The following is a 16,287-nucleotide window of genomic DNA, read 5'->3' on the forward strand; positions in this document are numbered from 1 at the left end:
CCCCAGCAAGGTGACCCCCAGTGAGGCAGTTTGGGGGTGGAGCCTATGGCCAGTGCTCATGTCCTCCTAGCCCTGCCCCAGTCCTTTCTCCCAACAAGCTTCCCACTCCCGGACATTGCTGTGTCTTGTGCCTTTGGGCCGGGCGGGGCAGCTGAGGTCCGGAAAGCTTTGGCCTTGACCCAGCCGAGGATGGGCTGGCTGGGATTGATTCGGACAAGGGTCGGCCTGTGCCAGGGCCAGGAAAGCCCGCCACCCCCTGCCCCAGGAGATGGGTAGGTGAGGGATGCTCCCCGGAAACCAAGTTTCCCGCATGTGGGGCCAGGTGCTCCGCTACCCAGCCAGAGGACAGCCCCCACCGGCCCCAGGCGGGGTCCCCCAAACTCCCACGCGTGCAGCCGTTTTGACAGCATTTGTCAGGGGCGACAGCCCGACCCGGTGACCCCGAGCCCAGAACTGCCCTTGCAGCAATGGGGCGCTCGTGGCCTCTGAGCTTTCAGTGCTGTGGTGGAGCCCCACCCAAGAACATTATGGTTTCGGAAATCAAGCTAATTAGGTTTCACCCAGGCTACTCTTCCCCGGCGCCCCGCCCCCTGCCCCCCTCCCTGCCAGTTTTAATTAGCAGGAAATTGACAAGGAACTTACATGCATGAGGACAGTTTTACAAGTTCCAAATGTTTCTTTGTTCCCCCTTGTCTGCCCCCTCGGGGTACCCCAGGTCCACAGAGACAGGAGCCCAGCTTTGGGAGCAGCGGGCGGCCCCAGGCTGGAAGGGCTGGCCCAGGGCCCAGGCTGGACAGCAGGCCACGGCCCAGCCCAGGGAGCTGGGGGTACACTGCCCCCTACTGCCCACCACCCACCGCCAGCCTCCATGGGCCCAGAGCTGTGGGGGCTGCCGGCTGCGATCACTTCCTCTTCTCCCTTCAAAGCATCCCCGGATCCCCCGGCCTGAGGTGCCCACAGTTAACATGCAGAGAGGAGCTGGGGGCCTGCCAGGGTGTTCGGGAGGTAGGCGAGCGGGGTCCTCCGCCCCCAGCCCATCCTCAGACTTGGCCTCACTTTCTCCTGGGTCTTAGCCCTTACAGGGGCCTAGTCAGAGACGGGCACTTCGCAGTCCACAGTGCACGGTCCCGCTTGCAGTGGCCGGGTGTCCGGGCACAGCCAGCGGTGTGGTGGCCACATCACGCCACATGCTGTGTGCCACCGGCCACTTAGGCAGCCCCGAACCGTGAGTCAGCGACCTCCCCTGCTTTTAAGGTTCTGATGGCCGATTTTGAGGCCCTGGCGTTGCCTGGGGCGGGGGAGATGCCTGTGGCCCCGTACCCCTCCGGCTCTAATCCCTGTGGGCGCCGGGCAGGGCAGGGGCCCCGGGCCATTCGCAGCTCCCACCTCCCGGGGGGCCGAACACGAGTCAGAACCTTCCTAGGGAGAGGGAGTTAGTGTTTACCGGGGACAGAAGGACGATAAAGTTCTGGAGACGGACGGTGGTGGCGACTGCACGGCACCGTGAAGGTTCGCAGTGCCAGCCGACGGCGCACTTAAACACGGTTAAAGTGGGAGACCCGACGTGACGTCTGTTTTGCAACTTTAAACCTTCTCAGACGGTAACTGCCAGCAGGCGGTGGACAGGCTCCTGGAGCCTGTGTCTTGGGGAAGTCCCCCAGCCCTCCGGTGACCGCGCGGTTCTCTCGGCACGCAGATAACTTCTACCTGCGCAACCTGCCCCCCCAGCCCACCCTCCTGCCTGCCAACCACAACTTCCCCGGCGTGGCCCGAGCCGCCCCCGGCCACCCCATCAGCTCCTGTAGCCGCGACCGAGGCGAGGCCGGCCCCCTGCAGAAGGGTGCCAAGGAGTTCGACCGCTTCCTCATGGGCCGAGAGCTGGGCAGAGAGAAGGCCGGCAAGGCTGCGGAGGGCAAGGAGAGGCCGGCAGCGGGGGAGGAGGACGGCGGCAAGGAGCGGCACAAGCTCGTGCTGCCCATGCCGGCAGACGGCCACTGCAAGGACGGCGGCGGGGCGCCCCGGGGCGCCTGCGAGGGCCGCCCCAAGCACCTCGCCTCCTGCCTCCTCAACACCAAGGTGCTCAACGGCGAGACGGGCAAGGCCTCGCTGGCCAGCTGCGCGGGGGGCATGCTGGTGCGGCCCGGCGTGGGCGTCGCGGCCTCCGGACGCTGCACCAAGGAGGCGGCGGGCCCCGCAGAGCCCGGGCCGGCCTTCGGTGAGGGCCTGGAGAGGCGGCAGACGCGGTGCCAGGCCGCGTCCTACGCGGTGCCGTCTGGCCTGCCCGCCGGGCCGCCCCCGCCCCTCAGCACGGCCACCGGCTCCTTCCCCTGCTTGCAGCTGCACGCAGGCCCGGACGGGCTCTGCCCGCTGCAGGACAAAGTCTCCCGAGACCTGAAGGCCAGCGGGCCCACCTTCGTGCCTTCCGTGGGACACCTGGCCGACAAGAGCCGCCCCTTTCAGGCAGCCGAGGCCTGTGCGGTGGCAGGTGACGGCAAAGACCGGCACCTCGAAGGGGCCTTGGCCCCTGAACACGCCGTGCCCTATGGGGTCTCCTACGCTCACCTGAAGGCCGAGGGCAAGGCCGAGCGGCGGCCTGGGGGCTTCGAGGCGGCTCTCAACCCCCGGCTAAAGGGCCTGGAGTATCTCAACAGCACAGGCCCCGAGACCCCCTTCTCCGGGCTCCCCAAAGGTGGTCTGGACAAAAGTGGCTACTTCGAGCTGCCTGCCCACTCACAGGACTGTGCCCGGCCGAGTCACCAGGACCCGCTGGGTGGGAAGGTCACCCAGGCCTGCTGCACTTTAGATAAGACCGCCAGCAAGGAGGCCCCCTCCGGTCCCCCTGGGGCCCAGAAGGTGGCCCGGATCCGGCATCAGCAGCACTTGGTGACCCCCGAGGTGGAGCCAGGGGGCAGTGGGGCGGAAGCCAAGCGCACGTCCCTGGAACTGGCGTCTCTGGGCTATGGTGGGCCCCACCTACCCCCATGGAGCATCCAGTCGGGCCAGGGCACTGCCATGGCCATTGGCGAGGAGCATAAGGCTGGCACCTACCTGGACCCCTTTAGCGGCAGCCTGCAGCAGGCCGCACTCCTGCCCCAGGATCTGCCCGCCCCACCCGATGAGGTCTCGGCCATGAAGAACCTGCTCAAATACAGCAACCAAGCGCTGGTCGTCGGCCAGAAGGCACCCTTCGTGGGCCTGGGTGGCCTCAAGGCCAGCTGTGCCCAGCAGGATGTGAAGTTCCCCACCTCCAAAGGCCCAGCCCAGGCCCCGGGCGAGGCAGAGAGGCCCGACTGTGCCCGAAGCCGGGAACACGACACCCCACACAGTGACGCGGAAGTGAGGCAGCCTCCCGTGGGCATCGCGGTGGCCTTGTCCCGGCAGAAGGACACGGTGAGCCGGCCCGAGATGGCCTACGGCACCAACACCGGGCGGCAGGGCCGGGCAGCCCCTGCATTCAAAGGTAGGCCCCTGCGCAGGGAGGGAGGCGGGGAGTGTGGCCGGCCTGCCCTCCTCTGCCCATCCGGAGCTCACAAAGGGCGGGCCCTGGACTCACCCGCCGTCCCCGCCCCACGTCTTCGGTCCCGTCCCTCCCTGGGCTGACCGGCCCGCCCCCATCCCTCGAAGCCACCCCTCCCCACACCTGCCTTCGGCAGAACCCCCGAGGCCCATGGGGCGGGAGACCCTCCCTCGGCTTGTCACCCCCTTGCCCTGCTTGCTTTAGCCTCTGGCTCTCCGGCCGCCCCAGCCCCTGTCCCTTCTGCCATGTCCGCAGCAGGAGCTGGGCCCCGCTCCACCCACGTGCTGGACCTGGAGGCCGAGGAAGAAAGGGCACGCCTGTCCGAGGACCGCCTGGGGCTCGCCGGCCGGGAGCTCCTGCTTCAGTGAGAACAGGGCTTCAGCCGCCGCGGGGGCGGTGGGGGGGGGGGGGGGGTCAGGCTTTGTGGCCTGACTCGGGCAGGTCTGCCTACCCCCACCCCGGGTTTGCTGGGGTTTCTGCCCGTGTCGAGGGGAGCTCTGCGAACTTTTCCCTCTGCTGTGGGGGTGGAGGCCCCCAATACTGAGGCCCGCCCTATCCTGTGGTGTACCTGGGACCTTCTGAGCCCCACTCCCTCCTCCAAGGTTGATGTCCACAGGATGGGGTGGAGGAGGTGGGTAGGTGGCCAGGCGGTTGGGCTGAGCCCCCTCTACCCTCGGTGATGCACAGGGACAAGGACCGCCTGGAGTTCTCCCGGATCCACCCGCCCGGCAGCTGCCCTGGAGACCTGGCTCCTCATCTCATGATCGCCAGCGGCTCCTCGCTGCAGAACAGCCAGCTGGGCGGGGACCCAGCCCCCCACCCCCACCCCGCCCACCCCCCGTGGCTGCCCCGCACCCGCAGCCCCTCTTTGTGGATGGGGGGGCATTCCTACGGTCAGTGCTCCCAGGGCAGGCGGTGGGGGGGGGTGGGGGAGGGACAGCCAGGATGCCTGAGGCGGGGCATGCGTCCTGACTGGGCTGGACGGTCCTCAGCCTGGTGTGGGAGGCCCGAGAGTGTCAGGACCCGGTGCTGCACGCGCCCTGGTGACCGGGCCTTGTCTCCCCAGGCCTCGGGCACCCCGCCCTGCACCAGAACTTGCCCCCCGGCTTCGCCGCCTCTGTGCCCGGCTCCATACCCTCCGTCTTCCCCCTCTCCCAGGACAGCCCTGCACAGCTCGTCATTCTGCCCTCGGAGCCCACGCCCCACACAGCCCCCCACGCGCTTGGTAAGAGCCTCCCGGGCCGGCTGTTTGTATGGGGAGGGGGGTGTGGGAAGTGGGTCTGGAGGAGGGAGCAGCCCACACGGCCGTGGGGACAGTGAGGCGGGGCCGCCCGCCCGTGGCCCAGGCCCAGGAAGCAGGCGCAAGGTAAGTGAGGGGCGGGGAAGGGGCCGGCTCAGGGGGCTGGGGACACGGGGCGCAGGGCACGGGCCCGGTCCTGGCCCATCTGTCTGATGGTTCCTCTGGCCCTGCCCACAGCTGACGTCATGGACCAGGCCTCACTGTGGCCCCCCATGTATGGGGGCCGGGGCCCCGCCTCCCACGTGCAGCACCCCGGCCAGCTCCCCGTGTACTCGCGGTCCCAGCTCCTGCGCCAGCAAGAGCTCTATGCCCTACAGCAGCAGCAGCAGCAGCAGCAGCAGCAGAGGGCTGCGCCCGTCCAGGTACCTGCCCAGGGCACACCCAGCGGGGACCCAGGGCTCCTTCCTCCCTCTCTGCTCCAGGCTTCCCCACCCCCCAACGCCCTGAGCAGGGGGTCGAGCCGGCTGAGCCTCTCCCTCCCCCCCCAACAGCGGAAGCCCGAGGACCACCACCTGGAGCAGGAAGAGCCCACCCAGGAGAAGACCCTGAAGTCCACCCACAAGCCAGTTGCCTTAACCCCCACAGCCAAGGGCACCCCCTCACCTGCCACCATAGGCCCTGCCAAGCTGTCCCCTTGCTGCCACTCGCCTACCCCGAAGCCCCCTGCCAGCTGCCCCACACCGCCACCGCCACCGCGTCCCGGAGCCTCGTGCACTTTATCCGTCCGCCCCTCGGGCAGCCCCGGGCCCGGCTCCAAGCTGCCCAGCTCCGAGGACAAGAGTGGGGAGGGCCGGCGGTCCGGAGCCGACCTGAGCGCGTTGGAACCAGGTGAGAGTGGGCAGCGCTGGGCTGACCTGGGCCCGCCCCCTTCCACTCGGAGGCTTTTCTCCACTTCTGGGTGGGCAGAGCTGAACTGAGGGGGCTACCTGGTTTGGCACCTGCAAAGGCCTTCCAGGTAGGGCCCAGGGCGCTGTTCCTTGTCCTTCCCCGTCCACAATCCTGGATGACCCATGCGGCGAGCACTGAGGGACCCCACCACCACCTCCTCCCCAGTTCCTGGCAGACGGGGCGGGATGAGGGCTGGGCTCAGCTGACCGGCAGTGGGGGCTACGGACAGTGAAGCACCTGGCCTGCTGGGGCCGGTGGCAGGACCTGGGCACAGCCGCAGGACCGGCTCCCGTCCCTGGCTCCGGGTCTCGGCGAAGCGGGGCGAGGGAGCTCCTCCTGGAGCCGTCTGGGCTCCTGCCGCCCACCGCCCGCCCGCCGCGCCCCTAGGCTCTCGCTGTCCCGGAACAAGGCCCCACGTTGACGCGGCAAACCCGTGTGGCAAACATAAAACCTGCCCCCGTCCCACAATAAGGAGACTGAGCCAACAGAAGTTGTGTTTTTGTTTTTGGGGGGTTTGGGTTTTGGGGTGGGGAGTGTTGCTAGCTTTTTTCCTCTTAGTTTTTTTTTTTTTTTTAATGCATTTAACGGGGCATGCCTCCGACAGGCTGCCGGCTCGTTCTGGTTCTGAGAAAGCCTGGTCCAAGTATCTTGTTTTAAACCACCCCCCTTCTGGTTAGCCACAGCACGCCGTGCCCCAGAGGGCCCCTGCACACCCCTGTGGACCCCTGGGGCCACGGCAGGAGCTGAGGTGGTCACAGCCGTCTGGCCAGGGAGAGCGTCCTGGGCTGGGCTGGGGGCGCTGGCTCCAGGGACCTCCTCTCCTGCCCTCAGGTGCCCCCTCAGTGTAACGTGTTCCCTGTCCTCATCTCACCTGTTTCGAAGGCAGAGGGCAGGCTGGAGACCCTCCCTCCCAGGTGGCAGTCGAGGATTTGAGGCCACCCTCTTGGCACAGGGCCACCCGTGCCCCCAGCTGCCCTCTCCTGACAACACTCCCTCTTTCACAGACCTGCCTCCCGGATACACGTGCCCTGTGGCCAGCTCGGGCTTCTCCCTGTCCCCCAGCGTGCACTCTCCTGACCTCTCGGACCCCAAAACTATGCAAACTGCAGCTCCCAGGGTCCAGCCTGAGCCAGCGAGGACGTTACTACCCGGGGAGCTGCCCCCCCGAAGCCCCCAGAGCCCACAGGAGCCGGGGTTGCCCTTGGGGGCCAGGGAGGCCACCCAGGACCTTGCCGCCACCCCCCACCCTGCCGAGCGGGGACCCTTGGGGAAGGCAGCAGACCTCAGCCCACTGGAGGGGCTTCGAGAACTGCGATGTGGGGCCCTCCTCGAGGGAGGGGGCCCCGAGGCCATCGGCCAGGCTCATTCTACTCAGGGAGGGGCTGCAGAGGAGGGGGCCGCGGTGGAGAGGGGCACGGAGGTGGGGCCAGGGCCTTCATCGGGGGCCAGCGCCCCGGCCCCGCAGCAGCCGAAGAGTCCAGGTGCCCTCGGTGAGGCCGGGCCGGGCAATTGGCAGGCCCCCAGGGAAGCAAAGCCGGAAGAGGGGGCTGAGTATCAGGAGGTCGAGCTGCAGGAGGAGGAGGGCCGGGGGCCAGCTTCCAAGAACAGCCACCTGCCCAGGGCACTCCCGGGCCTGGACGCCCTGGTGGCCGCCACCATCGACCTGGGGGACCTGCCAGGTGTCAGCCCGCCGGACCCACAGCTTGCCGCTGCCCCTGGGCCCCCACGCACAGCCCCCTCGCCCTGTAGCTCAGGGATTCATGGAATTGCCCTGCTCAGCGAGCTGGCCGACCTGGAGATCCAGCAGCAAAGGAGGGAGCCCGCCTTGCGAGGTAAGCACCACCCTGTGAACGCTCTGGAAGCTGGACCCTCGGGGCCAGGACTGCACCCTGACCGTGGTTTCAGAAGGACAGGGTCTGGGTCAGCATGCCCCGTGTATGTTGCAGTGTCCACAGCGCCCCGTGGGGGCCTTACAGTTGTCCCCATACGCTGTCCCCCGGTCACATTACGAGGAAGCCAAGACCCTCGGGGGATGAGGTGGCTGAACTGGGGCCTTGCCTCCGGGAAGGCAGAGGAAAGCCTGTGTGGCTCCTGGCCCGAGGCCTGCCAGGTCTCCGCTTAGGACGCACCGGCTGTTGCCTCCCAGGCCCAGGGGAAGTGGTCCAAGACTGACCACGTGTCCCCCGCAACGTCACCGGGGCCGAGGTGCCGGTCCTTCCTGTCCCGGGGCTGAATGCAGGTTGAGATGCTTCTGGGCTCCCGGCCCCAGAGGGGCCCCAGGGTGCGGGCACAGGGCCTGGTGCCACCCCATGGTGAGCCCTGGACTGGAGCCCGTGGGGACCCCACACAGGCCAGCCGGGGCAGTCGCCCCAGAGGGGCCCCCTGAGGAAACCCTCGCGCGGAGCACCCCCAACCAGGCATCGTGCGCGCTGATATTTATAGACAGAGCCCAACAGAGTTCTCTCAGCTTGCCCACTTGTTTTCCTGACGCATAAAGCGCTCTGCTGCCAGCCACAGGCGCCTTTTGTGCTCTTTGGAGATAAAGCAAATGTTCTCGTAAAGTTAATTTCCCCAGAGGCCTCTGTGTCACTCCTCCTGCCCACCTAGACGGGCCCACCGCTGTGCCGAGGGCAGTTTGCTGGGGAGCACCCACCGCGGACTCCCAGCTGGACCCCAGGAGGGCCTAAGTTAGGGCTCCGGGCTGTAGGGTGAGGGGGGGAGCCCCGGGCCGGGCCCGGGCTGCCCAGACCCACCACGTGAGCGTGGCTGGCACGAAAGTGCCGAGCGGATGCCGGGCCCAGTGTGTGTGGCCACCCAGTCTGTGCATGTGAATGCCTGCTGGACCGCGGCCCATTCATTGAAAGAACGCTCACGTGGAGACCACGTGAGTCCCCTGTGGGCGTTGCAACTGCAGCCCAGGCCAGGCGCCTCAGTCGCTGGGGTGTGTGGACCAAGGAAGATGCATGGCCAGGTCGCCAGTCCACCCGCCCCTCCTGGAGCCCCCAGGCCCTCACCCTCCCCTCCTGGAACCCCCAGGCCCTCACCCTCCCCTCTTGGAGCACCCAGGCCCCCACCCTCCCCTCCTGGAACCTCCAGGCCCTCACCCTCCCCTCCTGGAACCCCCAGGCCCTCACCCTCCCCTCTTGGAGCACCCAGGCCCCCACCCTCCCCTCCTGGAACCCCCAGGCCCCCACCCTCCCCTCTTGGAGCGCCCAAGCCCCCACCCTCCCCTCCTGGAGCACTCAGGCCCCCACCCTCCCCTCCTGGAACCCCCAGGCCCCCACCCTCCCCTCCTGGAACCCCCAGGCCCCCACCCTCCCCTCTTGGAGCACCCAAGCCCCCACCCTCCCCTCCTGGAGCACTCAGGCCCCCACCCTGCCCTCCTGGAGCCCCCAGGCCCTCACCCTCGCCTCCTGGAGCCCCCAGGCCCCCACCCTCCCCTCCTGGAACCTCCAGGCCCCCACCCTCCCCTCTTGAAGCACCCAAGCCCCCACCCTCCCCTCCTGGAGCACTCGGGCCCCCACCCTCCCTTCCTGGAACCCCCAGGCCCTCACCCTCCCCTCTTGGAGCACCCAGGCCCCCACCCTCCCCTCCTGGAACCCCCAGGCCCCCACCCTCCCCTCCTGGAACCTCCAGGCCCCCACCCTCCCCTCTTGAAGCACCCAAGCCCCCACCCTCCCCTCCTGGAACCCCCAGGCCCCCACCCTCCCCTCTTGGAGCACCCAAGCCCCCACCCTCCCCTCCTGGAGCACTCAGGCCCCCACCCTCCCCTCCTGGAGCCCCCAGGCCCTCACCCTCCCCTCCTGGAACCCCCAGGCCCTCACCCTCCCCTTCTGGAACCCCCAGGCCCCCACCCTCCCCTCCTGGAACCTCCAGGCCCCCACCCTCCCCTCTTGAAGCACCCAAGCCCCCACCCTCCCCTCCTGGAGCACTCGGGCCCCCACCCTCCCTTCCTGGAACCCCCAGGCCCTCACCCTCCCCTCTTGGAGCACCCAGGCCCCCACCCTCCCCTCCTGGAACCTCCAGGCCCCCACCCTCCCCTCTTGGAGCACCCAAGCCCCCACCCTCCCCTCCTGGAACCCCCAGGCCCCCACCCTCCCCTCTTGGAGCGCCCAAGCCCCCACCCTCCCCTCCTGGAGCACTCAGGCCCCCACCCTCCCCTCCTGGAACCCCCAGGCCCCCACCCTCCCCTCCTGGAACCCCCAGGCCCCCACCCTCCCCTCTTGGAGCACCCAAGCCCCACCCTCCCCTCCTGGAGCACTCAGGCCCCACCCTCCCCTCCTGGAGCACTCAGGCCCCCACCCTCCCCTCCTGGAACCCCCAGGCCCCCACCCTCCCCTCCTGGAACCCCCAGGCCCCCACCCTCCCCTCTTGGAGCACCCAAGCCCCCACCCTCCCCTCCTGGAACCCCCAGGCCCCCACCCTCCCCTCTTGGAGCACCCAAGCCCCCACCCTCCCCTCCTGGAGCACTCAGGCCCCCACCCTCCCCTCCTGGAGCACTCAGGCCCCCACCCTCCCCTCCTGGAGCACTCAGGCCCCCACCCTCCCCTCCTGGAGCACTCAGGCCCCCACCCTCCCCTCCTGGAACCCCCAGGCCCCCACCCTCCCCTCCTGGAACCCCCAGGCCCCCACCCTCCCCTCCTGGAGCACCCAAGCCCCCACCCTCCCCTCCTGGAGCACTCAGGCCCCCACCCTCCCCTCCTGGAGCACTCAGTCCCCCACCCTCCCCTCCTGGAGCACTCAGGCCCCCACCCTCCCCTCCTGGAGCACTCAGGCCCTCACCCTCCCCTCCTGGAACCCCCAGGCCCTCACCCTCCCCTCTTGGAGCACCCAGGCCCCCACCCTCCCCTCCTGGAACCCCCAGGCCCTCACCCTCCCCTCCTGGAACCCCCAGGCCCCCACCCTCCCCTCCTGGAACCCCCAGGCCTCCACCCTCCCCTCTTGGAGCACCCAAGCCCCCACCCTCCCCTCCTGGAGCACTCGGGCCCCCACCCTCCCTTCCTGGAACCCCCAGGCCCCCACCCTCCCCTCCTGGAACCCCCAGGCCCCCACCCTCCCCTCTTGGAGTGCCCAGGCCCCCACCCTCCCTTCCTGGAACACCCAGACCCCCACCCTCCCCTCTTAGAGCACCCAGGCCCCATCCTGTCCTCTGTCCCAGTTAACTGGCTAGTCTGTGCACTCTCAGATCCAGAGCTGTTCCCTATGAGCACAATGACCGCCTTGCCTGAAATGAATTAGGAGATTGGCTGTGATCTCAGATGAGCGGCAAGATTCACAGAGGGAGAAAGTGGGAGAAGTGTGTCCTAGGAAGCAGGGGTCCCAAGGGACAGCAGAGCCTCCTGTCCCTTCCTCCCCAGAAGGGACCTCCTGAACCCCCTCCAGGCCGGGCACGGCATTTGGTGGAAGGCCCCTGGGAAGCAGGGACGAGGAGGTTGGCAGGTTTGCAGCCGAGTTGTGGTGGGGCAGGAGTTCAAACCCCAGGCCATTTGCTCATGGGCAACCTCACTGACCTGGGTCCTCAGAGCCCCTCAGCCCCACCCAGAAGACCTCAGCTGCAGGACCCTTGGCCTGCCCCCACCTGGGCTCAAGTTGGGGGGGGGGCCTCAGTGGGGGCACTGCCCGGCCCTCAGACCTCCGCACCAGATGCAGGGACTTGAGCCCCAGACTGAGCCCTCGGGTGGGAGAAGGGCGGGGAGTCAGACCCTGTGTCTGCCTGGCCTTGGATGGGGAGGTCTGTACCCAGGAGCCCAGCCCTGAGACACGAGAACATCCCACCCTTGGAGAGCCACCTGAGCCTCCCTTCCACCCTGGATGTTTGGGGAGCCCAGGCCCTGTCCGTCCCAGAGTGTGGATGCCCCTTTTTCTCCTGAGTGAGCCTGGGATCCAGGTCTGCAAAGCTGCGGCTTGTCTGGGCAGCCTGGCCCCAGGCCCTTCCAGGGACAGGAGTTAGAGACACCCCAGGGCATCGGGGTGGGGCTGTCTCTCTCTCCACAGCCCCCAGGGCTGCAGAGCTTTGCAGGGTGTTGTTTGAAGCCAAGAAAAGCCCTCCCTACCTCGTCTCCAACCCCACCCCCACCCCCCCCCCCAGGCTCACCCACGGGATCGTACCGGCTCAGCAGGCTGAGCCTGAGGACCGGGGCCGGGCCGCCCGGGCAGGGGAGCAAAGGAGCTTCCTGGTGACCACAGTGACCCCAACAGATAGGACACCGTGTGGGGCTTGTCGCTGAAGTAGGGCTTCCGGACAGCCCTGCCCTGGCTTCCAGAGGGAAGAGCAGCCCACGCCCTAGGAGGAGAGAGCCCCTTAGCCTCCCGCTCCGGGGCCACCCGACACAGCCTCCTGTGGCCTCAGCTCCGAACCGGCGTCCAGAAGTTTCAGCTCCTGGCACCCGCCTCGCCGCCTTGTCCCATTGCTGAGGCCGGCTCACCCTGATGGCCGCGTCCCCCCTTTGCGGTTAACGAGTATTTCGCAGGGAGGTGCTTGGAAGCAGTTCTCCCTGCCTCTTCACGCATTCTCTCCGTGCATTTAACCTGTTTGTGGCAGGGTGACTCGCGGATTCTTACTCTCTTTGGCCGGTTGTAATCTGCACTCTCACTATTTAACCGGAGGATTGGAGCTGTGTCAGATTCGGCCCCTGCAGCTGGCCCATGTGCCCGCCGCCGTGTCCCCCTCACCTTCCGAGCACCTCCTGTGTTCCTGGCTCACCACACACCGCCCCTGCCCCTGGCAACAGCCATTTCTCCCAGGAGCCAGGCTCCTTTCCAGGGAGGTGGAATTAGAAGCCACGTTCAGGGTGTTCGATGTGCTCGTTGCCACTGGGGTATCGCTGCTCCCCGGCCACCTCGGAGGAGCTGTGTGTCCTGTAGGTCCTGAAAAGCACAACTGCCCGTGGACGGCTTTAGCCCCAGCAGCCATCTGACCCCGCAGGGCTCCCCCTGGCCGGCTCCCCTTCCCTGGCTGTGGCTCCTCGTGGGAACAGCCTGCCCACGGGGGCCTGACTCCCCACCTCCGCCGCCACCCTGCCCCGTCCCGAGTCTCCGCTCCAGGCCTCACCCCTGGATGGACGCTGCCCTCCACTGGCTCAGCTCGGACCCTGCCCTGGGCCGTTCCTCTCACCCCACTCTTCACGAATCTGGGAGGGGCAGGAAACGCACGGGCACTTTCTGTTGAGGCCGAATAAGCCACAAGCCTCTATCAGACGGATTGGGCGCTTCCCCAACTGGCCTGGCCCACAGTAGCCAGGGGGGACTTCTCCTCTCCCCGGAGCTGAGGCAGGGTGCTCGGTGCCTGCCCCTGTGCCCATCTCGCTGTTTCCCACCACCTCACCCTGGTCCTTGGTCCTCGTGGCTGGGGGAGCCGGGCAGCCTGGAGGGTCCGGGCCAGACCAAGATGCAGGCGGACAACAAGAGACCCTGTGAGGGGCGGTACGTGCCGGCCTGCCGCACACACACTGACCCTCGTGTCCCCCGCAGAGGAAAAGGACGTGCTGGCATTCGACCTGCAGCGCCTGGCCACGCTGGCCTCAGCCTGGTCCCTGGTGGAGGCCGCTGGCCTGGACAGCCCCTCCTCCTCTGCCCGGCCCCCCGCTGCCGACCCCTGCAGGGCTCCCACACTCACCCCCCGCATGCAGATTCTGCAACGGAAGGACACCTGGACCCCCAAGACCAAGCCTGTGAGTGGGGGGGAGGGGGGGGGGGCCCGGTCGCCCCCGGTGCCACAACCCAAGGGGCCCCCTGAGCACCCGCGCCGGCCGCCCCCGCCGTGGGGCCCCGCCTGGGCTCACAGGCCCCCGTGCCCCTGCCCACCAGGTCTGCCCCCTGAAGGCCGCCATCGACCGGCTGGACACGCAGGAGGTAGAGATGCGCGTCCAGCTGGCAGAGCTGCAGCGGCGCTACAAGGAGAAGCAGCGGGAGCTGGCTCGCCTCCAGCGCAGACACGACCACGAGTAGGGCCCCGGGCGGCAGCCGGGCGGGCCGGGTGGGGGGCCCCACCCCACCGCTGTGCAGGCCCGGGACCACTACCTCGGGGTCAGGGAGCCACCCCACGCGCGCCCGGGCTGAGCTGGGCTGGAGGCTGGCGTCCAGGATGGCCCCCGGAGGCCGTGGGAGGAAGGCTGGCGCATTGGGCCACGTGAGGGCCCAGCTCCCCGAGTCTCGGGGGGGCCTGCCCTGCCCCTGCAGCCCTCCAAGGCCAGTGCCCTCTGCTGAACCCCTGTCAGGGGGGCCAGGGTGGGTGCAAACCTCTGAGCACCCCCCACCCCCGTGGCCTGCAGGAGAGAGGAGAGCTCGCGCAGCCCCGCGAGGCGGGGGCCCGGCCGGCCCAGGAAGCGCAAGTACCCCAGCTTGCTGCCCGCCCTGCGTCCTGGGGGCCAGCTCCCCAGGGGCGACGGCAAGAAAGTCAAGTAAGTCCCGGTGCGTGGGCCGCCGTGGGGTGCCCCGGGCTGGGGGTGCGTGTGGCGGGGCTGGGGTGGGCCCAGGGTGCCCTCGACGCCCCTGTCCGCACGCTGCTGCCCCCCCCCCCCAATTCAAGCTCCCGTGAGGACCCAGCTCCCCTCTCCCAGAGCTGTAGCCACGGACAGAGCCCGCTGCAGACCTCTCCCCTTCCCTCTGCCCCACGCCGGGCCCGGTGCGTGGCCACACCAGGTCCACACACCTGGCCGGGGCATCACCCCTGCCCGCGCCCGGCCCCCTCGGGTGCCAGGCGGCGTTGCGGAAAAGCCTCTCTGTCTGCACCGTGTAACACCGTTGGTCACGCTGCCACGCTGTCGGCGCAGTGTTATTATCCATTACCCGCCCGGCGCACTCGTTGGCACGCTCCCGGGCCGGGCATAATTGTCCTTCCCGGCTACAAATTGCCTCTCCCGGCAGACCTATTTGCATAAATCCAACGAGCTGCTCCAAACGCGATTGGCGAGCCTGCGTGCGCGCTGCATCAATCCTGATGATTTGGTAATAATAGTTAAATCGGCACTAAATGGTTCCTTCAATTAAGACAGAGGCAAAAAATTAATCTCAGGGCTTTATGTCACAAAACATTAGCAAATGCAGAGAAGGTTACAGGGAGGGGGGTTCGCATCGCCTGTGGGCGGTGGCGGGGATAGGCCATATGGCTGGGGGGGGGGTGGCGTCTCCCCGAGCTGCCCCTCCCCCCGCTGCCCAGGTGTCCCCAGCCAGGGGACTCCCAGGCTCTCCCTTTGAGAACCAGCCAGCGCTGTCGGGGCCTCTGGCCAAGGTAGGGCCCACCGAGGCCGGAGTCTGGCCAGTGGCTGCGTCAGGGGGTCCTGGCGAGGCTACCCCGAGCTGCCCTCAGGCCCCTGGCCCCGGAATCCCCGGCCTGGTACTTGGCATTACAACACTTCCTCCACTGACCCACAAAGCCCGGCCCTGGCTGGAGGGTAGCAGCCTCAGGACGAGGAAGGACACACAGTCGGGGCCCGCCCTCCTCAAGGATCCAGCTCCCTCCTGAATCCCGGGCTCTCCCCCGCTGCGGGCCGTGCCCTGCGGTGGTTGCCGACAGCTGGGACCAGGCAGGAAGTGGAAGGTTGGGGGGGGGTGGGGGGTGGGGGCAGCCTCACTGCACAGCCGGCTTCCTGCCTGGTCCCCTCTCTGGGCGGGAAGGTGAAAGGTGATGTCTGTCCCCACAAAGCCAGGGTTCTCAGGCTCCGTCTGTGACTCATTTTCATTAACACCATGTGAGTGGGGGAGGGGGCAGGTGACAGGCCCGGCCCCACCCACACCTGTGGGACATGGGGAAACCGAGACTTGGTGTCAGTAGACTCCCAGCCCCACCCCCCCCCCGCATGTGGGTGCTGGGGTTCAGGCTCCCCTCCCTCAAGAACTGGGATTAAGAGCAGGTGTCTGAGCCCAGCAGTCAGGGTCCCAGGAGGCTGGGAGGCAGACCCTGGACAGGAGTGTCTCTGGCCACTGTGCCCCGACCTCTTTCTGGCAGTGGCGGAGAGGGAGGCAGGGGACCCCATTCTCAGGAGCCTCTCTAACACCGTCCTTGTTCCAAACCGTGGTGGCCGCTGGCCTTGGCACTCACCGAGGGCCAGTCCTGGGACCGGGACCGACCTTCCCCACCCTTGCAGAGAGCCGTAATAGTTCCCGTCCCTGTTTCCCAGGTGTGAAGACTGAGGCCACAGCTGGGACACACAGTGGTCCAGCTGGCCACAGAGCCCCGGCCCCTGAGCTTTAGGCCGCCCCTCCCCGGTCAGCGAGAGGACCGGCCGGCAGGCAGGCGGCTGGGGCTCAGCACTGGTTCGGCCTCCGGGCCGCCTGGCAGCACGGCGCGTGCTCCAAGGAGCCCGGCACAGGAGCGCAGCCTCGTTCGGGAAAGGGCAGAGCGAGGACGGGGCCAGGGTGCCGAGGCGTGCCTGCAGCTGGCCCATGCCCACCTGCGCCCCCATGCCCCCAGGGCGGTGCGGTCCAGCCTGAGCCTGCTGTGTGCTGAGCTGCGGGGTGGCGAGGAGCCTGCGAGGAAGCAAAGCCGACTGGAGAGCAGCGTCTACGTGGGCCTGCAGCCGGCCTCTGCGGTGAGCACTGCAGCGGCCTCGCCCTGGGCTCTGGGGCTCGGTGAGCCTCACGG

The 16,287-nt window shown here is 68.3% G+C and overlaps 1 protein-coding gene across 1 annotated transcript in view; it reads left to right on the top strand.

The window, feature by feature from the left end:
• Window positions 1-16,287, top strand: part of BAHCC1 (BAH domain and coiled-coil containing 1) — a 64,393-nt gene that overhangs the window by 38,814 nt on the left and 9,292 nt on the right. Inside the window, exons 5-15 of the mRNA XM_078438004.2 lie at window positions 1,697-3,460; window positions 3,773-3,881; window positions 4,205-4,410; window positions 4,584-4,742; window positions 4,995-5,179; window positions 5,309-5,645; window positions 6,710-7,537; window positions 13,176-13,375; window positions 13,512-13,648; window positions 13,976-14,104; window positions 16,117-16,234. Coding sequence (XP_078294130.2) covers window positions 1,697-3,460; window positions 3,773-3,881; window positions 4,205-4,410; window positions 4,584-4,742; window positions 4,995-5,179; window positions 5,309-5,645; window positions 6,710-7,537; window positions 13,176-13,375; window positions 13,512-13,648; window positions 13,976-14,104; window positions 16,117-16,234 — 4,172 coding nt within the window. The remainder of the gene's footprint in view (window positions 1-1,696; window positions 3,461-3,772; window positions 3,882-4,204; window positions 4,411-4,583; window positions 4,743-4,994; window positions 5,180-5,308; window positions 5,646-6,709; window positions 7,538-13,175; window positions 13,376-13,511; window positions 13,649-13,975; window positions 14,105-16,116; window positions 16,235-16,287) is intronic.

The sequence above is a fragment of the Panthera onca genome, chromosome E1 (assembly GCF_046562875.1).
Source record: "Panthera onca isolate mPanOnc1 chromosome E1, mPanOnc1 haplotype 2, whole genome shotgun sequence".
In the NCBI taxonomy this organism is placed as follows: Eukaryota; Metazoa; Chordata; class Mammalia; order Carnivora; family Felidae; genus Panthera; species Panthera onca.